The 27894-nt window shown below is 38.5% G+C and overlaps 2 protein-coding genes across 2 annotated transcripts; both read right to left on the bottom strand.

Moving 5' to 3' along the window:
- Positions 1 to 6156: 6156 nt before the first annotated feature.
- rps6ka4 (ribosomal protein S6 kinase, polypeptide 4) lies at positions 6157 to 18383 on the bottom strand. The gene is made up of 18 exons (XM_026181905.2): positions 17406 to 18383; positions 16042 to 16113; positions 15476 to 15543; positions 14917 to 15067; positions 14583 to 14698; positions 13258 to 13365; positions 13043 to 13123; positions 12605 to 12708; positions 11431 to 11581; positions 11170 to 11331; positions 10866 to 10991; positions 9100 to 9233; positions 8870 to 8963; positions 8592 to 8762; positions 7109 to 7300; positions 6869 to 7028; positions 6606 to 6769; positions 6157 to 6510 (listed from the first exon to the last, which is right to left on the bottom strand). The coding sequence occupies exons 1-18, from the start codon at positions 17491 to 17493 to the stop codon at positions 6298 to 6300; spliced, it is 2355 nt and encodes a 784-aa protein (XP_026037690.1). The 5' UTR covers positions 17494 to 18383; the 3' UTR covers positions 6157 to 6297.
- Positions 18384 to 18786: 403 nt separating this feature from the next.
- Positions 18787 to 27088, bottom strand: stip1 (stress-induced phosphoprotein 1). Its single transcript, XM_026182779.2, has 14 exons — positions 26951 to 27088; positions 23866 to 24075; positions 23627 to 23768; positions 23168 to 23309; positions 22805 to 22970; positions 22562 to 22688; positions 22175 to 22277; positions 21691 to 21811; positions 21387 to 21483; positions 21168 to 21292; positions 21019 to 21055; positions 20802 to 20905; positions 20324 to 20496; positions 18787 to 20236 (listed from the first exon to the last, which is right to left on the bottom strand). The coding sequence occupies exons 1-14, from the start codon at positions 26957 to 26959 to the stop codon at positions 20164 to 20166; spliced, it is 1629 nt and encodes a 542-aa protein (XP_026038564.1). The 5' UTR covers positions 26960 to 27088; the 3' UTR covers positions 18787 to 20163.
- Positions 27089 to 27894: the final 806 nt, after the last annotated feature.

Here is a 27894-nt window from a genome sequence, read left to right on the forward strand (position 1 = left end):
CATTGTCTGGCTTCCTCTTGATATCCTGTGGGACCCCTGAAAACAAAAAGTTACTTATTTTATTCAAATATCTTATCTTGTTATAATAAATGTATGCTTTATCCACCATGAGGTAACAAAAAATGCAATTAATCTCATATGATGATACCTGATAACTAATTACTTCAGTTTTGCTCTATTTTACATTTGTGTGTAGTGCTAAATTAAGAGGTAAACTCTACACCCACTAAACAGCTGTTTGCTTCTCCTTTCATCAGTGCTTCTGTGAGTGCTACAAACGCTTTACTGCAGTGTTTTTTCACAGGATTGTTGGTACATGGCACAAGGTGTCTTTTAGTGCCTTGCCCTAAGTAATTAAGGCCTTGCATCAATCAGTGGACATTGTGTCCTTTATTATCCTGATCCTCACGTCCTCTGCTGCTAATTGCTGCTTTGTCCTGAGCATTGTTTCAAACATCCACGTAGCCTAATGGCCATATGTAGCACATAAACGCTCTAAACCCGGTGCTGCTCCCCATCAAGCATCAAATGATGCAGATGAATGATGCAAGGGTCAAATTAATATGAGGTCAGGCATTTTTAAGTATCTAACAGCTGATTCTTTTAAGCACAGGGACAAATTAATATGTTTCATGGCAGGAGCCAAATGTTAGAGCTGACACGGCAGAAAAAAACTGAACACAAAGGACACTGGGCAGCACGCAGCAGCCACCTAATGGTACAGTAAACTCATTACATAGACATGGAAACTGGGAACAAAGAGAGAGAATAATAAATGTTCAGACAGGAAATTGGATATAAAGAAAATTATTTTTTGCTTTGTTACACCAGCAGTACAGTGAAGTATATGGCAATCAGAAGTGTCCTCATGCAGGGATCAGCACTGTTAAGCAGCTCAGCTGTACTGGAGGCTCAGTAGGAACAGAAGTAAAAGGCTTTGAGGGATAGTTTGAGTGAAAGGAAACAGCCCGCCAATATTTACAGAGGCTCAATTCCCACTGCTGCCTTTCTTCTTACTGCCACTTAACACACCCATACTAAAAATAGAGCTAATGTTCACAGGTTCAGCAGTAGATGTGAACAGTTCCAGGACACCAAGATCAAGACCAAGTACAGGAATAAATATGCAGTCATTAAAAGACCAATTCTGTGTTCAGATCAGCTCGTAGACTATAGGAAGCACACGTGCAGACGCAATCACGCGGCCAAACATCCGTTGTCAACATGTTTTGATTCACTAAGAATTTCCAAAATTTTAACCTTGGAGGAGGATTTACTGTTGTGGTACGGCATAAAAGAGCAAATGGAGAATAATGAAAATAATGAATAATGAGGCACATAACATTAAACCGCAATTTTAATATGTGCGGCCAAGTGTGAAGCAGTGGAATAAAAAAAATATGTGGAATTAAAAAGTGTGAAGCAAAGAATAAGCAGCTCCAAGTCCGAGACCATGATTCTCAGCTGGAAAGGTGATGTCGATTTAAAAGTCAGTCTACACTCGTGGTCACGAGCTATGGGAGGTCTTGGATACAAGCAACAGAAATGAAAGGGTGGCTGGCCTCTCCCTTAGAGACAGGGTGAGGAGCTCAGTCATTTGAGAGCCGCTGCTCCTCCACATTGATATGACCCAGTTGAGTTTGTTTGGAAATCACCTAGGTGAGGTGTTCCAGGCATGTCCTAATGTTCGGAAGCCCCGGGGCAGACCCAGGACTCATCCTCACCTCCCAACCCCCCGGATGAGCTGGAGGAGGTGGCCAGGGGAGTCTTGGCTTCTCTCCTTAGACTGCTGCCCACACAATCCAAATCCAGATAGCACATTTTCATTTGTTTGCACGCAAAAACAGGTATTCTAGTTTAACAAATGCACTTCTCATACAGTAAGTAATTATTGCCTTAACAATATAATAGGCATGTTGTATGTTTCCCAGAATTTTATATGAAGGTGAAATTGATTGTAGAGAATATACACTGCTCAGAAAAACAAGGGAATACTGAAATCACACATTATTCTCACATCAGTGATAGATTCATCTTTATCATCCAAGAACTGCCTTCACACTCTGGTATCCAACAGCAGTCAGCACATAGGGGTCTGTACGATCCTCAAAAGCGTTACTTCTCCAGACCGTCACTGACTAACTTCCAAACCTGTCTTACCAGATGATGTTCCAGGCAGCATCGCACATCGTCTCCAGATTCTTTCATGTTGTAACCTGCTCTCATCTGTGAAGAGAATGGGGTGCTAGTGGCAGATCTGAAAGTTCTAGTATTCTCTGGTGAACCATAATTAAATTGCACATTGCAAGACTGTGAGCCCACTAAGACACATCAGGCTTACATGCCACCCTCATGCAGTCCATTTCTGATAGTTTTGTCAGAAACTGCAAGAGTAGCTGACTGGAGGTCACATCATAACGCTCTGACAGGAGCAGGTACCAATCCTGCTGCTGAGTCGATGGCTCTCTAAAGCCCTGTGCAGCTCTCGTAGAGTAACTACCTGTCTCCTGGTATCTCCTCCACACATTTGAGACTCTGTTAAGAGACACAGAAAACTGAGTTTTTCCATTTTTCTTTCTTTTATTAAGAATTCTGTTTTTTTAAACATGTATTGCTAAAAAGAAATTAAACAAACACTTTTTAATCAAAGTGTAGCATCAGGTGAGTAAAACTACATTGATATTGACCTTGTTAGTAAAGTAGTAGAGGGGGTTGTTAATCATGGCCGTAGAAGGTGTTTAACATCAACAGGAGGTGAATCTGCTCCTTTGTGCAAGGAAGAGCAGGATAAGCACTGCCAGGTCCCCCACTGCTGCCGTGTGCTTTTCACAGATAAGATCATACAAGTACATGGAGACCATAGAAACTCTCGAGTACCATTTTGGGTTGCTGCAATGAAATTTCAACAAAAATGGACTAGCCTGCCTTATCATTTTTTCACATTGATTTTTATGGTGTCTTTGAGTTTAGCCCTTCTGTAGGTTGATGACTTTAATTCGCACTGAGCGATGTGGCATCCTTTCATTGCTATGTGCAACGCACAATGAATATAATGAAAATAAACTGTGAAACGTGTATTATAGAGTGCAATACAAGCTAATGCTTAAATATAACTTTCCTTTTAATTGGATGACACAAAGTATTCATGTATTTGTGTCACTGCATTTAGATTATTTTAATGTTCTGCTAACCAACTTGGACAAATCATCTCTTTCACACCTCCAAGCTTTACAAAATGCTGCGACTATTAACACCACAGTGAGTACCCTCACATCACTCCTATTTTATATTCTTTATATCAGCTCCCAGTAGATTTTAGGATTCATTTTAAATTCTTGTGCTAACACACAGAGAACTAAGCAGCCAAGCTGCAGATTATATATCCCAGCTTCTTACAAAATACATTACTGCTCGCTGTGACAAGAATTTGCGAGGCGTTCACTGTACACGTCTAAAGACTAGTGGTGTACAGAGCCTTTCAGTTTGTGGCACCAAGGCTGCAGAAAAGTCCACCACTACAACTATGGATAGTTGACTCTGTGGACTGTGTTCAGCACTTTGTGACTGTCCTAATTCAATTTGTGACTATCTTTACTTAATTACTTCTATAACAGGATATCAGCAATACGATTTAAGCGTGTGAAATGTCATTTCACCCTAGAAGAATCAGTGCTCTGTATCTTAAATACATGCAAGCTCTTGTTTTGCAAAAACTAAAAATGTGTATCAAAAGAAATTCTACACAAGAAACTATTTTAACTTCCTAAGACCCGAACTCTTCCACAGCATGCATTTTTAATTTCTCTTTGATATTTGGGCATATTGGGGCCCAATGAATGTAAAAACAAAGAATTACCAGATTCTTTTAACCTTATTTTTGTTTTTAAGAAAAATGAGATCCACATATGAGGATATTCGTTTAAAATTTTGATAGAACAGTAGCAGTATAATGTCCTCGTAAGTGGATATCAGGCCCTTGTAGAGCAAAATTGAGTATTTTAGTCTAAATAACCCAAAATGTGATGTCCACATATGTGGACGCCAGGTCCTAGGAGGTTAAATCACAGATGTATGAGGGAATGTTGGCCACTTCCCTCCCTCTGTCAAAAAAAAGGTACATTCATAAAATAGCCTTAATCAAATAGAAGTGCTATCAGGGCTCGTGCACAATGAAGTATGTTTGAACAAATTCTCATTTGGGGTCTCCAACCCTCTGAGCACTGCGATTTCAAGCATTACAGCACAATTACAACACCGAGAAGACAAACCACACAGTAATCTATTGAAAAGTAATGTTTATTTTGCACCAGCCAAAAAAATAAAATAAAAACATTGCGGTGCAAAAAGACAAATCCCAGCAACAACACCAGAGACAGTGCAACTCAGTAAAATAATGCTCGGGAAAAGAGAAGAGAGAATATCTATGGCAACCAAATAATACCAATATCAATAAAAGCAGTTTCTTAAGTAAAAATACCAAACAAACAACCGGTTACCTTCAAACAGACAACAGCTTCAAACAACAACAGGAAAATATTACAGTAACTTGCAATTATGCTTCATCTGGTTCAGAAATATCAATACAACCAATCTCCCATCGCCACTCAGTTATCATACAGCAACATTCACGCCGGGCTGGTACACAACAAGAGCCAAATTATGATAATCCCATTACCACAGCATTAAAATCAATTACATGTAATAAATATCAGTGAAAGCACCTTTAAAGCTGAAATGTGTGTTAACTGATCAACTGACTGTGCAACATGTAAAAAAGAAAAAAAAGAGGCAAGTCCATTAAAAAACATTACAATATACCACCCAAACAGCTGATCAATTTCAAATCATTACATACATTATTTTTTCTCTAAAGCATGATGATTATATACAAAGCTCTCATAGGATGGTGGCCCCATCCTTAAAAAAACAACCAAAAAAGTCACAATTAGGTGTCTCATTCTGAAACGTAATTTGAAGTTCAAAGCCATCAAATGTTTTAAAATCACTTCTGTGGAAAAATAAAGACGAAAGCCAGCCTGGATGAGCTTAATCGTTGAGCATCAACCTTGCAATCAGACTACCGCCCGCATTTGATACCATCAGGAATAAAAACTGTAATAATCATTCAAAGTTCACAAAGGCGATGTGCGTTCAAAATCACCAGCCACATTCGGCTTCCATCTACGTGCAAACACTTGAGCTGCACTTGGTAGCGTAGAAAAACAGAAAATACTCCAAGTAACTTTTTTTTCAATGACTCAAAGATACCAAAAATAGAAAAAGTTCTTACAGTCCATCATCACAACAGATTAGCATGCTAGAAATTTTCAGACAGGCACAATAGCGCGAGTAATATACAGCAAGTATGATGAAAATCGCACTCCACTGCATGTCTGCTTCTGTGTCTCCATGTCTTTTTTTTGTTTTAAACAGCTGCTACTGTTGGACACATCTTGACACACAATCAAAACACTTCTTCAGAGCCACATAATCCCAGCTCCTCAAAGTGTTCAGTGGGATCCGTACAGTGAGTAGTGTACTGCAGGTGCAGCTTCTTTGCAAAGACCGACAGCATTAATCATCCTATAGAATCCTTAAGGTTTTGCACCCCACAGTAATCTCTCTCTGTGCTCCATCCTTCCAGAAATTTGCTGCTTTTTTTTTTTTTTTTTAAACCATTTGATCATTTGACATTCTCTGCAAACACCTGAATCTTGCTCGCTCTTAACAGAGCACAGTGTCGACTTCTGCAGTTTTTGTGTTAATCATTATATTTGTGGCAAAAAACTCAGCAGTACAATCAAAGAATTAAACCTGCAAATTACTGGAAGGACTGTTCATTTGCCGTGTACAAATGTGTGCCTCTTCACAATGACTTAATGGATGTATTCACTTCTTTTGCTTTGTATATGGCTTCTGCTTATTTATGGCTCCTTTTTTCCCTTTTCCCTATGTAGCCAGGCACTGTTTCTTACCCACAGTGAAACCAGGTAAATGTCTCATTTTTAACTTTTAGTGTGCGATCTCACCAAAATAAAGTGAGTGAATACTGAATAAGTATTAAAAGTTTCTGACAGTCAGGCCTCCTCTTCCACCACAGAAAATACATGTTTTGTTTTTTAAAGAATACAGCGTTAGGAATGAAAACCTGCAGCTGTTAAAGTGGAATTATATTTTACATGAAGTGAAGACAGTGTTCTCATTTGTCAGTATGCTTTTGCTTTTTTTAACTGACTGCTGGAGGACGTTGTGCTACTGTACAAGCACGTAACACTTTCTCCCTGTTCTGTTGCCAGGCTAGCTCTGCTTTGGGATCACGGCTTGCTTTGGCTGTGTTTTGGATGCTGTTGCAGAGGCAGTGGATGAAGTGGAAGAAGACGAAGAAGAAGAGGATGAACTCCATCGGGTCTCTACTCCTGTGCTGGTCATCTTCATCTTTCGTCGTTTCGCAAGGGGAGCATTGTCGACACTTTTCAGAAAGAAGCCTTCTCGCTTACCTCGGTTGAAAGCCTGGTGAGAGTGGAAGGCGACAAAAGTGAGATAAAATACATTTATTTAAGATTCTTTCTGAGACCTTTTAGAAGTTTTTCACACCAATCTATTACCTTGTAGGTAGCATTGACATAAGTGCGGACAGTGGGCCCACTGGACTCGAGCACATCTGGCGTGCACAAAGGAGTGGTGGACATGGATGCTCCACCCTGAAGCCAGCTGTTCTCTTTCAGATCAGAGAGTTTGAGACGGCTCTCTGGATCCACTGTTAGCAGGCCTTAAAACAGGAAAAGAGACACAAACAAGCAAGCAATAGAGGAAATTCAACAGGCATTTATCTCAACTAAAGCAAACTAAGAACAAACATATTCAGTACCTTTAACAAGCTCTTTGGCATCCTCTGACACACCCTTCCAGGGCTCCCCATCCAATGAGAAATCCCCCTCTTTTATTTTTTGCATGATGTCAGCAGCATATGATGAGGTCATTCCACGCTGCTCACTCTGAAATGGCACCTGGCCTGAGAGCATGGTGTACTGAGAAAGACGCACACAAGGGTCATTAGTATTCAGTCAGCCGAGCTATGATAAAAATCAACATATTCAGATTCAATTACCAGGATGACCCCGAGACTCCAGAGGTCACAGGCTTTATCATATCCTGCACTCTCGAAAAGCTCTGGTGCTGCATACTGCAGCGTGAAGCAGGGAGTCTGCAGGGGGGCACTGCCTGCAGGGCACAGGCGAGCAAATCCAAAATCTATTACTTTCAGCACAGAGTCCTCCCCCTCATCTGCAAACAGCACGTTCTGTAAGGTAAACAAACAAAAGCCATGAGGATCAGCTCTTATTTTACTTACACATTAAGATTCAATTTTCCTGACAGAGTAAAGACTATTAGTAAATACGAGTATGACAGCCACCACCGGTTGGCATGTACCAGAACCTATGTGTAAACAGACAGTGCAAATAAACAGTTCTAATCCTTTTAGGTGTGCATCAAAATAAAAGCCATACTAGAGACATCTTAAAGTTATTAGGTGATATTTGCCAACATGTCTCATTCACAATCATTATGCACACCATATAAAAGCCTTCTTCAGTTGATTAAACCGTGCAGCCATCTTAAGAAGGGAGTGTGTGTGTGTGTGTGTGTGTGTGTGTGTGTGTGTGTGTGTGTGTGTGTGTGTGTGTGTGTGTGAAATCTTCTGCTTTCATTTTGAAAAGCACCACAAAAGTCACATCATGTGCTGTTGTCGAGCAGTAGCCTGCAGAGGTGAAAAATTAAGCCAACATAGAAGTGCCAAAAACTGCTGTTCCTAAATCGGAAATTTGAGGCTGGCTCCTAAAACGATTCAGCCTTGACAGACTTCCATTAAAAAAAACAACTAAACAGCATTAAATGAAAACATGTTTATAGCCTGGTACAAAAGTGGTTTTGACGTCTGTGGACAGTTTCCAATTTTATTTTTGTAATTTTTTTCAAACTTATTCATTTAAATGTTGAAGTTACTGGCACAGCTGCTTTGGGTCCAACAAAAGGAGCAGCCAATCAGTGTCTGCTAGGCTTCACGTGCACCACTTAAAGTCACTGAACTTGCTCCCTCCTACATGTGTGTGCTGCTGGGGCCTTCAAGAGCATTTTAAATAGAATTATTAGACAAATAATATTTGTGCATCAGTTTTGGTGAATTCATTTGTTTTTAGTGTGTTACCTCTCCTACGTAAGGCTAATTAGCAGATATCTGTGTATGTTCATTGCTCACGTTTGGTAGTTGATACACCAGTCTGTCATTTGAAAACATTAAATTTATGGAGAAGCTTCAAAATGCAGTCCAAAAACCAGTGAGTGACATCATGATGGCAACGTCCATGTTTTGGACAATCAGTGATTGTCGCTCTCTCTTTTTAAAAAAAACCCTTTTTAACCCGGATTACATCATGTAAAAGTCATGCTGAAAAAATAATAACGTCACACACATCTCTCACATATGAGACAGCAGATCCCCAGTTACAAGACTCTTTTTTTCTACCTTTTTAAACATGCGTGTTATATATATATATTGTCAGGAATGATAAAGTTATCAAATCTCCACCCACCTCTGGTTTGAGGTCTCTGTGTACGACTCCAGCCTCGTGCATGAAGCTGACAGCTGAGACCAGGCTCTGTAACAGCTGACTGGCCTCTGCCTCGCCAAACAGTTTCTTCCTCTTGATCCTTTCCAACAACTCCCCACCTCGCAGAAGCTCCATCACTAAATATGTGTGATACTGACAGAGACATGCAGAGAAGGCCATGAGGGCTGATGTTTTTATGTGTAGCTTAATATTGACCAATACATCATTTTTATCTTTATCCTATGTATTGTCCATTCTACCTGATCAGTAAAGATGTCATACAACTTGACGATGTTGGGGTGAGACTCACACTGCCTCAAGGCAGCAATCTCTCTATGAGTGTTTGCCTCCATTCTAACAAAGAAAGACAACATTAAGGGCATTCAGTCACCTTTACGTTCCAGCGGTACTGTGATACAGTAAAGTATTGACACATGGACACAGATCTGTTAAAGAGCACTGTACTAAGAAGTATTTCATCTCTGCTCACCTACGGCTGACGATCTTGACGGCGTACTCATGGCCAGTTTGCTTGTGTTTGCATTTCCTGCACACAGAGAAACTACCCTCGCCTAGAGGTGGTCCTTGAAAACACAGCTCATAGTGCTGAAAAAACTGGGATTCCTGAACAAAAAAAACATAGCATTGAGCCATCAAAGGAGATTATTATACTTCAGGCAATAGACATGGCCCCAGCAAAGCTAAAGGGATATTTTGACCTTTACATGAAGCAACCTTGAAATTCAGCTCCCACATTTGTAAAGAGAAATACCTTAAAACTGAAAAAGTAATTTGGAAAGATAAAACATGTTGTACTTTGTAAAACACAAAGTTTTACAAAGTACAACATGTCATCAAACTCTGCGTCCTAAGACAGGTCAAACTGGTTAAGACATTTTGGCCTAAAACAGGAATGCTTGTTAAGCACTGTTTGTAAGCTTTCCTCAAAGTCCACATAATATGTTTTTGCCAATTTTCTGTCATATCTGTATATAAACCTTTACAACACTGTATTCTATTTTAAACAGAACAAAAATTTTAAATAAATCATGAAGTCAGCGTTTGTGCAAGTAATTTCTTTGAGAACAAAGCTCAGCCTTCAGATAGCTCCAAATTTTCAGTTTCAGGCAGCATTTTCTGCTCACTCATTGTCATCCGTAGATTATCTCTTATATCATCATCTTAGACAAACACATGACTCTGACTGTGAGCACAGAACGCTCACCAATCTGCTGTTCAAACTTCCTGTTTATGACGGGAACCCAATCAGATGACTGAAGGGCTTTATTCAGATTGTGGGTAAACTCAGGGGCCTCATCTTGGCTCAGTATAAGGTTACACAGGATTATTTCGAAATATGAATATGCAAAGCTACTCTAGTACAGTCTGAGAGTCCGATCATTGAGCAGGAGCACAGTAGATCCACTTTAAATTGTGCCTCTTACATGAATATATTAATAAGTAATAAGTATAAATTTATCACTAGCTGGGTACACTCTCTATATAAAGAGATACTTTTATTTTTAATTCCCCAACTATATAACTTGGATAATAGTTTTGCTTTAATTAGTATTTTATATGTAGTGCTTTACAAAAAAATAAACCTTATATCTTACACTGCTATTATCAGGGAAGGAATTACTATGAAGTAACAATTCTGGATTGATCTAAAAATACATTTCACATTTGCCTAAGGAGCTTGGAAAGAAAGCGACTCGACCTATTTAAATTCACTCTCTTTCCCAGCTTCACAGACTACCATGACCCGGAATACTGAGAACCTACACAGAAATTTTACTTTTGCATATAAACATAATTTATTGTTTATCACTGTAATTAGAATCTGGATGACAACAGTATTTTAAAATTCCAGCTTACATCTTTTATAAATCTAATAACATAAAGTAATAGCTGCGAATTTCTTTGACTTCTGGAAGATTTTGGAACATTTTTTTAAAAGACGAGCTAAAAATATTGCTGAGTTGAGTCTGACACCTTTCACACGCAGGTGATAAATGTCAACTAGACAGCCTGACAAACTTTTTCTGTTCCAAATAGATTTTTGTGCTGTTTACCGAGATCAGTACAAAGTGTCTTGAATATTATTTAATAATACAAAGCATCCTGTCAGATAAAACAAACCAACTTCAGTTAATAATTTAGCTTCTCCTGCTCTTTTCCTTCTTTTCTGTTAACAAACAGTCCTGAAACCAAACATATCACAGAATTATTTGAAAACACCCATACAGATCATACCTGTAACATTGCGCTGCGTTGGACAGAAGCAGAAGCTGGTCGGTCAGCACCAATTTGGGTTTCAACAAAGTCTCCCATGACTGCGTTCTTATTGAACAAGATGGAGGGTGCAATGAAAGAATAGCCCTAAAACAGAGGAGATGTGTTAGGTGTAACTATGATGTAGCTCACTGAAGAATTATTACAGCCTTTACTTATTAACAAGCACTTGTTGCACTTTTCAGATTGTAAAGTTAAATAATGCTTACAGGTCATGTTTGTAGAAACATTTGATAGAATCAGTGTGGAGGTGATGATGACTGACCTGGAACAGACGATCTGTGCTCGGGGGTGTGCTGGCTGGAGAATAAACAGGATCCATCCCAGTGAATTCCTCTGCAAAGTTCCCCACATCGAGTTCGCTCTTCAGCTCTGGCTTGAATGGACTTGCAACCTTCTTTTGTGCTAAGTCATCCCAGTTCAGTCCCTGTGAGGCAGAAAAGGAGAATGAAAGAGTTACAGATGAATGAACTGAGGTTACAGGGGAAAAGATGTTTAAGTGATAGACAGTTAAGGGACATCGGACCTTGAAGAAAGGATGTGCCTTGATATCTTCAGCCCCCCGCGGTCCAGATCCCAGCCTCTTGTGGGGATCTTTCACCAACAACTTTTTCAGCAGATCCTGAGCAATGGGTCCAATCATAGAGGGAAACGGCGGGTCACAGCGCAAAATACGTCTGAAGGGCAAAGGGAAGATATAAACATTTTGCTAACATACAGAAACAATGGACAAGAATACAACTGTGTCAACATTCATGCTCCTCCAATAATGGCCGATAAGATTTTTTACACAACATGAGGCACAAAATTATTCTTGGGATCATGCAGAAATTGTGGCATCACATACTTTGCCCAGCAAAGCTGCCACTAACTCTATTGTTTACAACACTCTCAGTACTGTTTCAGCAGCACTGAAAGTGTCGCAAACAGAAAACACATCACAGTTTGAGCAACTAGTTTCTGAGCCAACTAGTTTCTGAACTGCTGTTGTGGAAACTTCATCAGCAATGACCTTCATGTTTTCCTTTTCTATATACATTCTTTACAATGTAAAGAATGTCAGTCAATAATACACAACGCAAATTTAGAAAAACTTGGGATGAGCTAAATATAAATGCTGAATTTCATAAACCCATATTTTATTCACAATAGCACATAGAAGAGATGAATATTGTCCCATTCTTATCTGATATAGGATCCTATGTTCCTCTAACTCAGGGGTCCCCAACTCCAGGCCTCGTGGGCCGGTGTCCTGCAGTTTTTAGATGTGTCCGTGATCCAACACAGCTAATTCAAATGGTTAAATTATCTCCTCAACATGTCTGGCAGTTCTCCAGAGGCCTGGTAATGAACTAATCATTTGATTCAGGTGTGTTGACCCAGGGTGAGATCTAAAACCTGCAGGACACCTGGAGGAGGCCTGGAGTTGGGGACCCCTGCTCTAACTGTTTCTTTTCAGTGTCTTTTGTTGCCCCTGTTCAACTTTTTAAGATGTGCAACTACACTAAATTCAAATTTTTCTTAAAATGGTACATTTTCTCAGTTTTTTAGGTTCATTAATTCTTTTTCACTCCCATAAAAATCAGCATCAGCCGATGGGTTCATTTATTAGTAAAACACAGCTAATAACAGAGACAATTTGAATGAGTTAAGAAGGGCCAGGCAGATGATTTATGGAGATGGGATTGCACAGTACTCACTTTGACACCTCGCTTTGGGAGTTCCTCTCTCCCTCCAGGGTAAAAGGAGACGCACCTGTCAGCAACTCAAACATCAGGATCCCAAGACTCCACCAATCTACTGACTGAAGCAGAATACAGCTTGAAAAGCACAATAAAGAGGACAAGGAATTTTCACTGTGAATTATTTAAAGGTGGGTTTTTTGAGGCGGTACTGCCTTCCATAACAAAGATATTAAAGTCATCTTTGATTCACCACACTGGCCCAAAGTCATGAGTCTTAAAGCATCTGTAGTGTTAAATGTTTAAGCCTTCCCCGTACACTGATACATGTAAATATAAACATTAATTTAAATATTATTTTGTGCACAATATGTGACCATTCAAAATCTTTCAAATAACCGATGATCTTAACACCAAAACCTGCATTTGCTCCCTTGTTATTCTTTTTTTTTTTACCTTGCCATGTCCTGATTTCCCTCTGATGATTTCAGGAGCCATGTACTCAATGGTGCCACAGAAAGAGTAGGTCCTCCCCTTCTGTGATGATCAGAAAACAAGCATACTTAAAAAAAAATGTATTTCAGTTTGGATTGTGGTAACAGTTAAACACCCCAGGTATTATTTACATGTACACATTGCTATGCTCACACTGTAGTTTTAGATTTACTTACATCTTCTTCCAGAAACTCTTTGCTGAGCCCAAAATCTGTCAATACCACATGGCCATCACTGTCTAGAAGAATGTTTTCCAATTTGATGTCTCGGTACACAATCCCAAGCTGTACACAATGAAAATTTACCAGTGGCATTCATGTTAAAAGCTGTAATTTGTGAACAGAGACAGCAGGCAGTGCAAACAGAGAAACCCTAAAAACATTTTTACAACCAAAAAGAAAAAAGTGGCCACTTACGGTATGTATCTGTTATTTTTTAGTAATCACAGCATTTTCTAATCCCAGCTAGGGGTCCTAATCCCAAAATGTGTCAAAACAAATAACTGTCCAAACAACAGCAAGCCTATAATCCAGGAAATACTAGTCCCCAAAGTTGCTGTTGTTAAAATGCTTTTATTTGATATTATTTATAAAAGGAACGACTCATGAAAGTCTGCAGGATTTTCAGCCAATGTGGCTGGACAATTTCTTTGGACACTAATTTAAACACAAATTGACTATCTCCTAACTTAAGTGCTGCAATGTGATCTTAGGATACCTAGTGAAGGTCATAATTTACAAAGAGATGGCTGAAATGCTTCCAAATAAAACCCTCAAGAACACACTCGTTATGTTTTAAAAAGGACCTTGAAAATGCACCCAATCACCCTCCATGTAGTGGTTTGTGTAACTACTCAAAGAAGTCATGAGTATCATTTAAGGCCACTGGTGCACACCTACTTTAAAGATAAATCTAAAACTAAAGTAGCTGTGAAACATCATTAGGAAACCACTTCTATGAGCTTCAGAGTATTTCTCACAATAAAGAAACTCAGACTTCCTGTTCAACACTAAATGACAAAAGCTCTTTTCAGACATGGGGTGCATAATATTGCTGGCTTCAACAGACCGTTTACACAATGAAAATTTACTGATGTCATTCACTTTAAAAGCAGTATTATCTGAGCAGAGAAAGCAGCATGTGTCATGTATACACAGAAACACAATACTGCTGACTTTATCAATCTGTATACAACAATGTGAACGCAACCTAGTGTTTATGGAGCTAACGTAACATTAATCTGGTGAATAAAGTTAAATGCTTAACAGATGAAAGGCTTACTTCTTTAACCATCAGCTTGTTTTGATGAAACCAGAGCTAAAAGACCACAACCTAGAGCTTAAAATAGGAGTAAGTTGGGGTTGCGTCTCTGGCCTCACAACCCCAATTCTATGAAAAGTATCATATCGCTAAAATGCTTAGTTTGTGTAAGCAGCAGGCTCTAGCCAAAATTAAAGAAATAACTCTAGCATGTGTAAAAACTGGAAACAATAATCCTCACCTTGTGCAAGTGTTCTAGAGCCAGAATTATTTCTCCAATATAAATCTGTACTGCCTCTTCTGGAAAGTGATCCCGCTGGTACAAATGAGTGAACATCTCCCCACCGCTCACATAGTCTGTACTCACACACACAAACAAATACACAGGGAGCTTGAATAGACATAATACAAAGAACTACACAAACACACATTGTCCAAAAAAGAAAAAAAAAGAAATGCCAACAAAAACACATACAGTATAAGACAGAAACATAAAGAAGACCTTCAGTGTTTCAAGAGAGAAGAGTTCTCTATATTTGGTACATTTTTCCCAGTGTCCCACCCCGGTGTCTCACCCAGGATGAGATGTAGTTTGCTCTGAGTCTGAAAGGCATAGTGAAGAGTAACCAGGAAGGGAGACTGGCGGATGTGCTCCAGGACTTGTCTCTCAGTGCGAGTATGTTCTGTTGTCTTTGCCTTCTGAACGATAGCTGCTTTCTTTAACACCTAGGGCAGTGGCCAAAATAAATTAAACTTCTCCATTCCTTCCGTGAACTTTCAGTGAATGGCACTTCGCTTTGGGGTATGTTGCAACATGCTGCAATCATGTCCAAGAGAAGGACATTATACAACCCAACGGCTTGCATCAAATCCAAAACGAGCAAATAAAATGGAAAAAAAAAAGATCATTTCTTGGTTTTAACATCTGATGTGCTGTCACTGTACCATGTTTAATCTAATATTGGCTTTAGATAATTAGCCAACTCATTTACATTTTACACAAAATGGTTATAAAATGTTAATAAAATCATAATTAATGACTTATTTTAAAGCACAGACTAGTAATTTACATTTTTAGCTAAAAAACCTGCTTTAAAATGTACATTAATTGAATTACAACACTAATAAAATTACCTTCATAGCATAGAGCTGGCTCACATCATGGCCGCTGTTCTTCCTGACCAAAAACACTTTCCCGTAAGCTAGACAAACAAATATTGAAAATTACTGCTGATGGTAAACAAGCAAACAGAGCAAACACAGGTACACCATCGGATTGTGCCTAAAAGAGATGGTTTCCACTTCAAGACATAAATACTCGGTGAACAGGCAGCAAGATTAATCAAATCTGCAGAAATCTGAATCATTCTCACTCATTAAATTTAATTAGGTGTTCAATTGTTGATGGAAATAGCCACCAGGATCTCCTGTAGCTAATCAGTAACATCAACAGCATATGGATTCCCTGTTAATCATCAGATATTTTTCATGCTGTAACATTTAAATGAGAATATAAATGACATGAAACATTTTAACTTACAAACTACAAATATCAATTATAAACACTTTGCCTTCAAAATACTATCCAAGCCAGGGGAATCAACCAAGTCTGCTTTAAGTATATCTCATACCAGTACTTGACCTTTGACAACAGCTTCATCTTCATTTCATTCTATTCAGTGCTACATGCAGATCCTTACCTCCAGTGCCCAAGACCTTCAGCAGCTCAAAGTTCTCCATGCCGACTCTTTCAGTGTGACCTGTGAAGTTAGCTAGTAGTAGAAAGAAAAATAAAAGACAAGAACAGTGTTTACATTTCTATTTCTGTTCAAGTTTTTGTTTTAAAAAAGACAAGCCACACTGAGCTCTATCTTTTAAGGGAAGCTTTCTACACAAATAAAGTGGTGTACTTTTCTGGCTGGTTTTTCCCAAGTATATTAAAATACAAAAAGACATACCATATGTCTTGATATTAGCAAATGCTTTACCAATGTGCCTTTTCTTGTGTTATAATCCATGAATGCACTTTGATGTACCCTCTCTATAGATTAAAAGGTTGCTCTACTTAAAATCTACAATCTATCCAGTGAGCCACTAAGCAGATCACTTCACTTCACCTGTGACAGCTGGTGAAAAACATCCACTCACACTGTTTATTACACTACAGCCACATTTACAGCTTGACTTTACTACTCTTGGAGGGAGAGTACAACAGCAATTCTCTGATTTACTTGATTTTATCTGTGAGGATTTTTCTTTGTAAATTTACACTCTAAAATCAATTCAATGACAGATGCATTGTCCATTAAAAACTTATGACAAATTCTGTTCTTTAGTCTCTAATGCAAGCTAGGTGACCTAGATTGATTAAAAGCAAGTAACACGACAGAGTCTTTACAGAACAAAAAATATTTTTCATATTAAAGCAAAAATATTGATAATCCATTACAATCTTGAAAAATATTGGCTCGTTAATTTCGAATGCCCCCCAAACAATCTATTTTAAGTTTATTAAAGTCTAAGATGATTTTATTGTTTCTGTACACTATAGACTTTTCACATGCCCCTCAGCCTCAAAACAAACACACATTCACACAAAAGCTTAGCAAATAGCTAAACCAGATCACAAAGCAATGTTACACAAATCAAAGAAAAATCTGAAAGAAATGTAACAAAGTAATATCAAAGAAAACTGATTTTTTTTTCCCATTTAAATGGAGTATGTTTAGAGAAACATTTTTTGGTTACATTATATTTCGCTGCTTTATAACTTTAATATAATGGAACTCCAGTGTGTGAATATATTGTACAGCCCACATATATATACACATATATATGGAAAAGGAAAAGTATTTTAAAATCGGATAAACGTTTTACAGAAAAAAAAAACTGATGTGGTGATGTTAGCTGTGGGGTTGAATCAGCACATCAAAAAAGGAACAAACTGCATTCGTGCGGTGTTATTTAAATGATGAGATGAATTACAGTACACAGATGTTTCCTTTGTGGCTATGGTTATTATTATGATTACATACAGTGATAACAGACAATATGACTGACTTACCATTGGTGATTTGGTGCTTGACAGTACAGGCCCTTTCATTTGTTTTTCCATCAGAGTCTTCACTACTATCAGATGCGTCCCCAGACATATTTTAAAGAAAAGTGGACTACAGACTTTGCGATGAAATTGGTTTGTCTGGTGTTTTCTTATTTACGAGATTTTGCGTTTTACACTCAGCAGTTAAAACAATCTACTGTGGCTGCATTGTGAAGGAGACAAGGATTATCAAAATGAGCGGACAGCTGTATTCCAGACAATGCTGTTGCCCAAACCTTAATCCCCACTCGTTTGGCATCCTGGTGTTTGGCATTATTTATCTCATGTGATTGGTCGAAATCAATCAGAAAGAAGATTCATATTCCTGCTACTTAGAAGATGTTGTTTTTTCCCGTTACTGTGTCAATGATCGTCGGTATTAATTACGTAGTCTGAGTAACTGTATGTGTTATCTGCAGTTGAAATTTAACTAACAGTTTAAGTTGCTAATGTTAGCATTAGCTAAATAACTAGTCATTATTCATAAGTTAGCTGACGTTAATTGGTAATAACGTTAAACCTTCGGTTATATAAGCGACTGGTCAAAACAACGCGTTATAGTCGGTGTGTAAACAGCTTCAACGCTAACTACCGTATAATAACAAGACGTGTTACCTAGCCAGCTGGTGTGGTAGTAAATTGGCAGGGTAGCGGTAGCAGCTAACTAGCAAATGACTGCATTTGTCCGTCAAAGTTTGAACGTTAGCTAACCGCTGGTGTTTTGTTAGCAGTGTTAACTGGCCTCTTCAACTACCAGCGAACTGACCATGTTGGAAAAGGCCAGTTTGTGTAGTTCCTTGTCTTCTTTGTCACCAGTAGTCACAAACTAATATATTCGTCCATTATAAAAATTTTTACATCTCACTTTATAATTTTTGTCAGCGCCTAGCAAACTGCTAACACCAGGATGCTTCCGACACAACCTGGGCGACGGTCAGTCACGTGAACTACTGGAGTGGGCGGAGCGAGATTGCTCAAGAGCTCAACGAAATCTGGCAATTCTGTGCCACAAACACTAGCTCAAGTTTTGCCCAGTAGTTACAACAAATGTCAAATGTTTTCTCTCCATTAATTAAAAAAAAAAATCTACTAATGTTTATGCTTTGCATTTGTTCTGCCACACTTTGTCTTCCTTTAGAAAAAAAAAAAAACTAACATTTTCCAGCATGCTACTAATGCCTATGTCTCTGTACGTTTAAATCTTATTTTATACCTAAATTCACAGGGGTCTAGATCAGTCATTTTATCTATCACTGGTATGCAAGTAGTGCAAGGTATTGAAACTGTAGGTCTACCCATCTGCCGACTCAGCGTCATGAAAAAAAGCCACCACTTCCTTTCAAGATACATTCAGATACTGTATATTTCACAGTACAACTGGTTTCCATTAGTACATTACACTTCCATGGACAATTCTGTTTACATCATGTGAGATGTGTGTACTTTATGATTACAATGGGGACTTGAATGATAGAAATGCCCTATTTCGTTGCTGTGCTGCACAAATAACTACATTTTATTATTCTACTGTGTATGTGTGGAAACAAAAGGCATTACAATAGAATATTTGAGTCCCTCTTGGAAACCGTAGCACAAAGATACTATGACAATGTTGTAACTTTGAGGTATCTGAAGCCACAAATTGGCAAAATTGTGGCAGAATGTTAGTTAGAAGTATAACTTTTCTTTTCAGAGGAAAGACAAGAAAAAAAAAAAAAAAAAGAAAAAAAAGCTGAGCTGTCACAGAGAGGACATGTAACAGCAGTATGTGCAAAGATAAAGCAAAACGACTTTGCTGGGTGTGATGCACATTAGCAAGTTGTGACAGGGTGCAATGGGGTTAATCTAAGTTAACGCACAAGTCAACACACTCATCCAGCATGTGCTAGCACTGAAAGGTAAATCCACCCTTTAACTATCACATTCAGACCATCTTTAAAATCCATTTACACTTAATCACCATCTGTTCCAATCTAATGACTAAATTGTGCTGTTGCTTAGAGACAGCTGTAGATGATACGCGTCCAAATCATAATAACGTTTAATATGTTTTTAAGAGTCTCACATGTGCATTTAGGTGTTAAAAGGGATTGGATTAAACTTTGCACTTGAGGTGTAGGAAATGACCAGAAGAGGAAGCGCCAAGGAATGCGAATTCGGCGTTTCAACATAAAAGCACCGTATTTAATTAAACCTTAAAGTTGACAATACAAAGGTCAGGGACAACTTCAATTTGAGATGTGCTGCACATTATAATCATTATTTGGAGTGATTTTTACTCTTCTCTTTTCTGCTGTCTTTAAATCATGAACCACTAGGAAAATGAGAAAAGCCTGAGGATGGATTTGCCCTTTAAACACCGAACATGACGGTGTACTGCATCGTTTTATTATTACTTTTAGATGTATTAAAAACACCCGTACACATGAATCCAATTTCTTTTCTTAAAGTTATCTGGAGTCTGAAGCTTTCCAGATGAAACTTGCTTTGATCAAAACAATTTTAAACTTGTGAAACTTGTGAAACTTTATAAAAAAAAAATATATATAAAAAATAATAATAAACCAAACACATACAGTCTTAGTGAGAACAGGAAGATAATATGTTGGATTTGAAGGCAAAGAAAAAGAAAGAGAAAAAAAAAAAAAAGAGAGAAAGAAGAAAGAATAAGTAAAAGAAGTTTCATTTTGGAGGGTTTAACAGCTGTGGCTCATGTCTCCCATTAACGAATGGCTATCAGTCCAACATCGATGAGTTTCTGTATCTTCTGAGCAATAACTGGATTCTTTAAGTGGCTGAAAAACAAACAAACAAAATTACTACAAATCTGTACTATACAGTTAAAATGCAAACTGCATTGGAGGTAAAGCTGTCAAACTTACTCGCTAAGGGCCTGTGGGTCCTTCTGCATCTGCTCAAGGATCATACGCATGGCTGGGTCAGACATAATTTGCTGCACCTCTGGATCAGCCATGGCCCTTTTCTTCACTTCCTCAGGGCTGTCATTCCTCATGGCCTGACTTACCATGCAGCGCTGAATGCCTTCTGAGGCTTCCTGAAAGTGGAAAGAATTCAATTCAGTCTTTTGTCGCTCACTGTTCACGCATTAGAAATACAGTTATATCTGACATTACCACATTTCATTCATCAGTCTGCTCTCTTCACATTTCCAACACACAAATCTGTTTAGTTAAAAAAAATGTAATCAATTCTTTTTGATTCAAAAGTGATTGGACAACTAACTACTGTGTCAACCAGCAAACATGTAGCAGAAGTATAGAGAAAAAAAATTCTCTTTTCTGAGATATCTTTTCTACTCAAGTCCACATTTTTTGAAGCGTATAATATCCTGTAAAATACCTTTGAGGAAGAGTCAAGCTCTAGAGCCTTCTGGTATGCATCCATAGCTTTGGAATAGTCTTTCATGGCCTCCAGAGCAGCTCCTTTACGTGTGTAGCCCTTTACTGTGAACAAATGTCATAAACTATTTGTAAAATTACAATAAACTGACATAATTCTAGATGATACAGTTCAGGCAAAAGGCAAAAATGTAATTAATATAAAAGTTATTACTCACTGAAGGTGGGCTCTAGTTTGATGCACTCTTCACAATCCTGACAAGATAAAAGATTCTCATGGTTAGTCTTAAATGCACAATAAATGCAGAGGTATGCATAAATTACATTAGATTCACATGAACTCCTACTTGGAAAGGATGTGCTATACCTTCAGGGCAAGCTGAAACTCCAGCAGCTTTGTGTAGCAGGCAGCTCTGTTACTGAAGAGTTTGGCATCATTAGGGTTTCTCTTGATGGCCTCAGTGTAATGTTTCATGGCTAAGGGGTAGTCTCCTGTGAAAAAGAAAAGACAAGCTCATCTTTGTGCAAGTTCGAAGAAAAAAGAAGAAATGGCAGTCGAGCAGAAAGCACTGCAACTATTACAAACCTTTCTGGAAGGCATCGTTGCCCTTGCTCTTCTCTTCCAGGGCCAACTCTGGGTTGATATAGGCTAGTTTCTCCTGTTCCTTCAAAATCTTCTCTGCCTGCAAAACCAATTACAAAGTCATGGTAAGTGAACTTCAGTTCAGGTACTGTATACCAAGTATACACTATGTTTTTCTTTACATTCAAAATTTCAGTTAATTATAGACATTAAAAATCATTTTGCTAATGTGGTATTATTATTTTTTACTGTGCCAACTCTTGACAACATTAGCTAATCCATTTATTAACTATCTGGACTACTGCACCTGTTGACACTTCTTCAACACGTCAGGAGTTCGGTGCTCTGTCAAACTCTTGTTGAAATACTGAATTGCTTCTTTGTACTTTTCCTGCTTGAAGTACGAGTTGCCAATTCGAGCCAGGGCCCTATGAGGAGACAGATTATAGCAAGCATGTTATTACAGATAGTCAAGATCATTTGTTTACGCAACTTTAATAAAAGCCACTCAGGTGGAAAGTTAGTCAGTACAACACTGCTTCCTTGACACTACAATTCACAGTGTTTCTCTACTGGTCACTAAGTGGCCCCATTCAGTGTTGTTTTTGATTTCTGATGTGGGAAGTACACCCACACAGATGTATGTGGTTTTCATTCCTATCAGACTAAACATTTTCTGTAGGCTAAAACCTGTTTCATAATTTCCGTAAGATCTCAAAACAATCGTGAAAAAGTAAAAGGCTATCTTTGTTCCACCAGAAATGTATCACCAGTAAAATAAAAGAACTCACTTAGCAATTTGTCTGTAGTCTTCTCTGTTCTCTCTGCCAACATCAATGGCTTTCTCACACAGCTCTCTGCACTTGTCAAAATCTCCCTTCTCAAAGTACACAGCTGAAATGACAACAAATACAAGCACATGTTAAACACAAATAGAATACATTAACCATTTTACGTCATGTTAGATAAACTAAAAACTGTATTTATATTACTGTGTATTCATTTATAGTTTATATCATAACTGTTTATGTTACAGTCACACAGCCACATTCTGGAGGATATTCCCAGATTCAGTTAAAAGGGCTAGATGTTACAGCCCCTGATAATGCAGGGACTGTAAAATATAGATGAAAAGTTTGTATGAGGTTAGTAAATGTTTAATATCTGAGAAAATATACCTGCTTGATTAGATATGTAAGTCATGTTTGTTGGGTCGTGTTTAATCGCTTCTTCATAATGTTTCAGTGCCGTTTCAAAGTCTTTATTCTTATATGCAGCATTCCCAAGCTCCTTTTCCTTTAAGGCCTGTTTAAAAAATATGAAATTAAGGGTGAACAAAACTCAGACTATGGACTAATCAGAAGGTTGGATGTTTTAAAAAAACAAACAAAAACAAAATGCAACAACATTAGATTATTTACCTTTCTCTTGTTTTCAGGGAGGTCTTCCTCTTTGGGAGGTGGCGGCTGAGTCTCTTTGGGTTTTGCGGGAGGAGGAGGAGTTGGCTCTTCATCCTCCTCCATCTCAGAGAGGTTTAGTCCAAGAAGCACAGAGAGAGTAGTCATCACTCTGGGATCCTGCAGCTTCCTGACGATGACAAGAGGAATAAGAGCCGATTCACATTTTGGAAATAAATCTTAAATAACCTTCATAACTTTGTGCTCCCATTATACACTTTTCATTACTATTCCAGAACTTTTGACAAATTCTAAATATAATAAAAGTAACCCAGATTACTTAAAACTTGAGTTAAATCTGCAGATTGTTTTTGAAAATGCACATACGTTCCAAGCTCAGATGGTTTGCTCTTGAGCTGCTCTAGCAGTGCTCTGTAGCTGGGATCTGCCAGCAGCTCACGAGTCCGAGGATCACTCTCCAGCTTCTGATACAAGTTGGGCATGGCAAAGGGATTCATCATTGTTTTCTCTGGTGAAGAAAAAGTCTGTGTTGATTGGTGGTCACAAAGATTTTTTTTTCACAAATATTCAAACTGTTATGGGATTAAATTCACTAGCTTTTATCTTTCTGTAACTTGTAGTATTTACCCACAGTCTGATTAAAAACACTCCAAACGCAAGTGGACTGTCTCCTTCATTTTGAAAACCTAAGCTCAAAAAATGCATTTTCACTTCAGTGATGCTGTCAGCAGCCATCACAAAATCCTCTACCCACACAGAAACAAAAAGTGACTCACATGCCTCATTTCTGTGTAGCTCTAAACAAAAACACAATCCAGTCTTTACCTGCAAGCTTGGCCTCAATGTTCTGCAGCCCATCCTTTAGTTGCTGATTGCTTGGCTCCTGTCTGAGTCCCTCTTGGTAAGTTACTCTAGCATCATCCAATCGGCCAAGAAATTCCAATGCAGCAGCTTTACGGGAGTAGCCCTGGTTGATCACATTTCAAATATTTTAGACTGTCTCCTCAATTTTAATAACTATATATTCTGTCAACAAATCAACGGCATAAAAAAGGACATCTCACCTTCCCCCAATCAGGCTTGATCTTGATAGTCTGACAGGCATCCTGGAGAGCATTCTCATAGTTGCCTTTCTTGGCATAGGCAGCTGAGCGGTTACTGAACAGGACATGGTTGGATGGGTCAAGACTCAAGGCTTCGGTGTAGCAACGTATGGCCTCATCGACATTTCCAGCACTCAGCGCCTTGTTTCCTTGGTCTTTCAATGCTGAAGCCTATGAAGCACAGACAGACAGACATGTTTACAAAACCTCTGTTTTGCAGCTCTGCTGCTCCAAGAATAAATCCTTCACAGCTGCTACTGGCAGAAGTGAAAAAGGAATTGACAATCATTCAGCTGTTCGGGTCAAACAGGTGCAGAAGTCTTGCAGAGAGAAAATGTGTTTTTATTTTGTTACCACATTAACCTGAAAATGAGGCCTGCCTCACAGCAAGCAGGTGTAAACCCACTTTTGTTTCAGTTACAAATAATGATTTTTTTTTCTTTTAAAACTAAAACAGAGGTTAGATAGCTAGAAGTATATTATTCTAAAAGTTTTCTCTGCAGGAAGCCAGAGTGAATACAAAAGCAAAGCATACTGACAATTAGGGCTGTTCATATAACGAGATATATCAGATGACGATCGTTTCATTTTATGCTATCGTTTGTTTCGTGGTGTCACAAAATAAACTGTTTATGGCAATATTTTTTCATCGTTTTGATGGTCACTGTAGTGGCTATATTAATTTCTTAAAGTTCTCTCTTTCTCTTATATTTAATATAACCACACTACAGATGGACAAGCGGCTGTTATTATGCGTTGTGGTTAGCAACAATGACGGTAACACCATCGCGTGTCCGCTTGTTTATGTTCCACATAAACCTTTCACAATAAAGTTCTAGATCCTGTTGAGACTTTTCAAAATAAACTGAATCACGTGAAAAAGCAGAGTATTTACGGATGAGAAGTAAAAAGAGCCGCCAGGTGCTAAAAAATAAACCTTGGACTCAAACGTTAGAACAGGCTTTTCCCCGCAGCACGCCGTGTAATAAATACAAAGAAAACGGCGGCAGTTACAACTTATGTCTAAAAATGTATAGTTTCATGCATCTGTTAAAACACTCGACTCCAGCTACATGAGGCGCAGCTGGAAACACTTCCCGCAAGTCGAGCTGCCCGAGATTCACAGAATATGTTACATTTGTGTGATTTATATCGTTATCGGGACGATAGAATTCTTATATCGGGATATGAGATTTTGGTCATATTGCACAGCCCTACTGACAATGCTAAAGAAAAAAAAAGGTTGTCAATATACTGTACACCCTTTGTCAATTAAAGCTGCTTGTTACAGTTTGAGAAGTAACCCCGCTGCACCTCCTCTGAATCTAACAGAATCAATGACATGCCAAGAAGAAAGGAGCACCACGCTACTCCAAAAAGGTTTTCTCACTCCCTGCTGGCTCCTCTTGAAAACTGTCTGATAAAACTCAAGTCCACTAACAACTAGCCACGGTAAAAAAAAAAAAAATGAAAAAAAAAAACAACTTTCAAGTGTTATGTGGCACAACTTTCTCCCTAGCAGTCATTAGACCTAATCCAGTCTGAAATAACATAGCTACACCACAATCCCCTGCAGTGCTGTAGGGTTTGGTTTTGTCAAAAAATTAATTAAAAAAAAAAAAAAAAAGGTGAATAATCAGTAAATATTATGGAGCTTTAAGCAAGGGACAGCTGATTATATCACCAAGGTCCAGTTGTTGACCAAACACTTCACTTGGATACATCGTGTGAAGCATCAAGTAATCACAGTCTAGTCATTTTAGTTAGGGTGTAAACAATGTGCATATAGTTGTAAGAATCCACATATAATCTTTACTAAGTCGGTCCAAAATGAAAATGAAACCTGTAGATGTGTTGCACCATGGTGAATGCTGATCAAGAAACTTGAGGCATGCATCAAGTCTTACTTTCACAATGTGTTAAATCCTTAATGTAATAATTCTTATTTTAGCGTTATCCAGAAAATACAAAAAGGTTAAATTAAAAAAAAAAATAATAAAATAATTAAACTCATGGACGAAATCCTCGCAACATCAGCACATTTCTAACTAGGCAGTGCCCTCTTTTGACTTCTAACGTGCACCACACTTATTGATTTTATGCTGGACAAATAGGTTACCGAGTCTGAGCGCAACAGTAGTTTTTAAGTAATAAAACAGCTCAGATATGAATGGATTTCATATCTGAGCTGTTATGCAGAACGTTCGAGAGGACGCGGCAGCTGACGACAACATGCGGCTGTAGCCATGACAGCTTCGCCTGTGTGTGCATCTAGAATGATCCTCCGGTGTGAGTGCAGACTGCCGATGGCACCACTGAAGCTAATCCAAAAATACTCCTGCAGCATGTGCTTACAGACCGAATGCTGCAATTTAAGCTAACAGTCGTCTGCTTTCGTTTTATAAATGGGTTACAGAGGATTGGTTTGTTTGTTTCTTAATAAAATAAAGGCTCTCTGTTTTTTCTTATCCTGACATACTGATAATGTTCACGTTGTGAGCCAAAGATAGCCGTTTGACTGAGATTTGGTAAGTTGTATTTTGCCCATGTTTGCAGAAGGCTAGAAGGCTGGTTTACAAGACCGAGCCTACACTATCCATTGGCAACAGCGGCAGGCAAACCTTACAGGGATAATTTTACGTAAAAAGCAAGTGTGACAAATTAAGTTGCCGCACGTTAGCTTAACAGTTAGCTAACCTTGTCGTGTGCTATCACAAGTGAGACACAACCTTGCGCAAATAAACATTCAAGTTAATTTCTCAATAAATTCAAGTTAAGTTAAGCAACACTACAGTTTAGTACCGTCAAAATGTTCCGTGACGGGTGAAAACGGCAAGCCCAAATGACTACAACACCTTACTAAAGAGATTACGCTAAGCTAACTAGCAAACAGTGAACGGTCAGTGTAAAGAGCTGACTAACCTCTCCGACCTCCAAATTATTGTAAAGAAATGTTAGCCTAAAGCAACTCAAATTAATACACAAATATGTCTTACATATGCCAATTAGAAAGTCATAGTTATTAAATAAGTAGCAGGACACTCACTTTCTCCATGGTGTAAGCATGAGGTTCCTTTCCAGAAACTACTGTGAACTAGCGCCTCCCCCTCAACAACATGCAGGTTGCCAGTTTGGGAGGTAGAAAATCCGTAATCAGCTTCCAGATGAGTGTACCCGTGAGGGGAATCTGAGGAACATATATAGCACCGTAGCTGAAACTTCCAGAAGATGAGCGAAAACCCGGTGCTACGTTACACAAGATGTGTTACTGGCTCTCTGTGCAGCACAGAGATGAGGAAGTGGTTGGAAGTGAGGGCATAAACATATTAACATGAATTAACATTCATTCAAAAATATTATTTAGACCAGCAACTTATTTAAAGCCTGTGATGTTTGTATCTATTTATCTTTGGCACACTAAAACAGATAAACACCACATGCAGACAATGTCCAAGACAAAACCTCAGGGTTACTGACCCACAGTTGCACTAGGCTACGAGTTAATGAGTCTGCTGTTTAGTGATTAGGTTGGACTGTGTGAGATCCCTGTTTCCAAGAAAGAAAAAAAAGCTGGGGTGCTATGGAAAAGGTCAAGAAAAAATGTGCATGCAATCAACATGACTACAGTGAAGCTGGGATTTGTTATGTTGTAATTGCCTCTTCTTTTAACATTCTATTTGGGATCTTTATCTTTACACTTTGGGGCCTGCTCCCCTCCGCCCTATGTTTTCAGTGCCTGACAGGTCTGTGTGGGGGAGCTCTTTATCAGCTGGACAAGGTGTAACATTTTTGAAACACACAGTTTTAAAAGCTCAAAATTTATGGCACACCCATTGCTGGGCCAAAACTGGTCACCTTGGCTTTATGTTTGACATTCCTGCTACTGATGAAATCTCTTTTGCCATTTTACTCTTAAATCGTTTAACTATTTGGACCAGTGGACTTTTGCAGGGTAATAAACCATCCCCATTTTTATTCAGAAAGACTAGT

The sequence above is a fragment of the Astatotilapia calliptera genome, chromosome 10 (assembly GCF_964374335.1).
Source record: "Astatotilapia calliptera chromosome 10, fAstCal68.1, whole genome shotgun sequence".
In the NCBI taxonomy this organism is placed as follows: Eukaryota; Metazoa; Chordata; class Actinopteri; order Cichliformes; family Cichlidae; genus Astatotilapia; species Astatotilapia calliptera.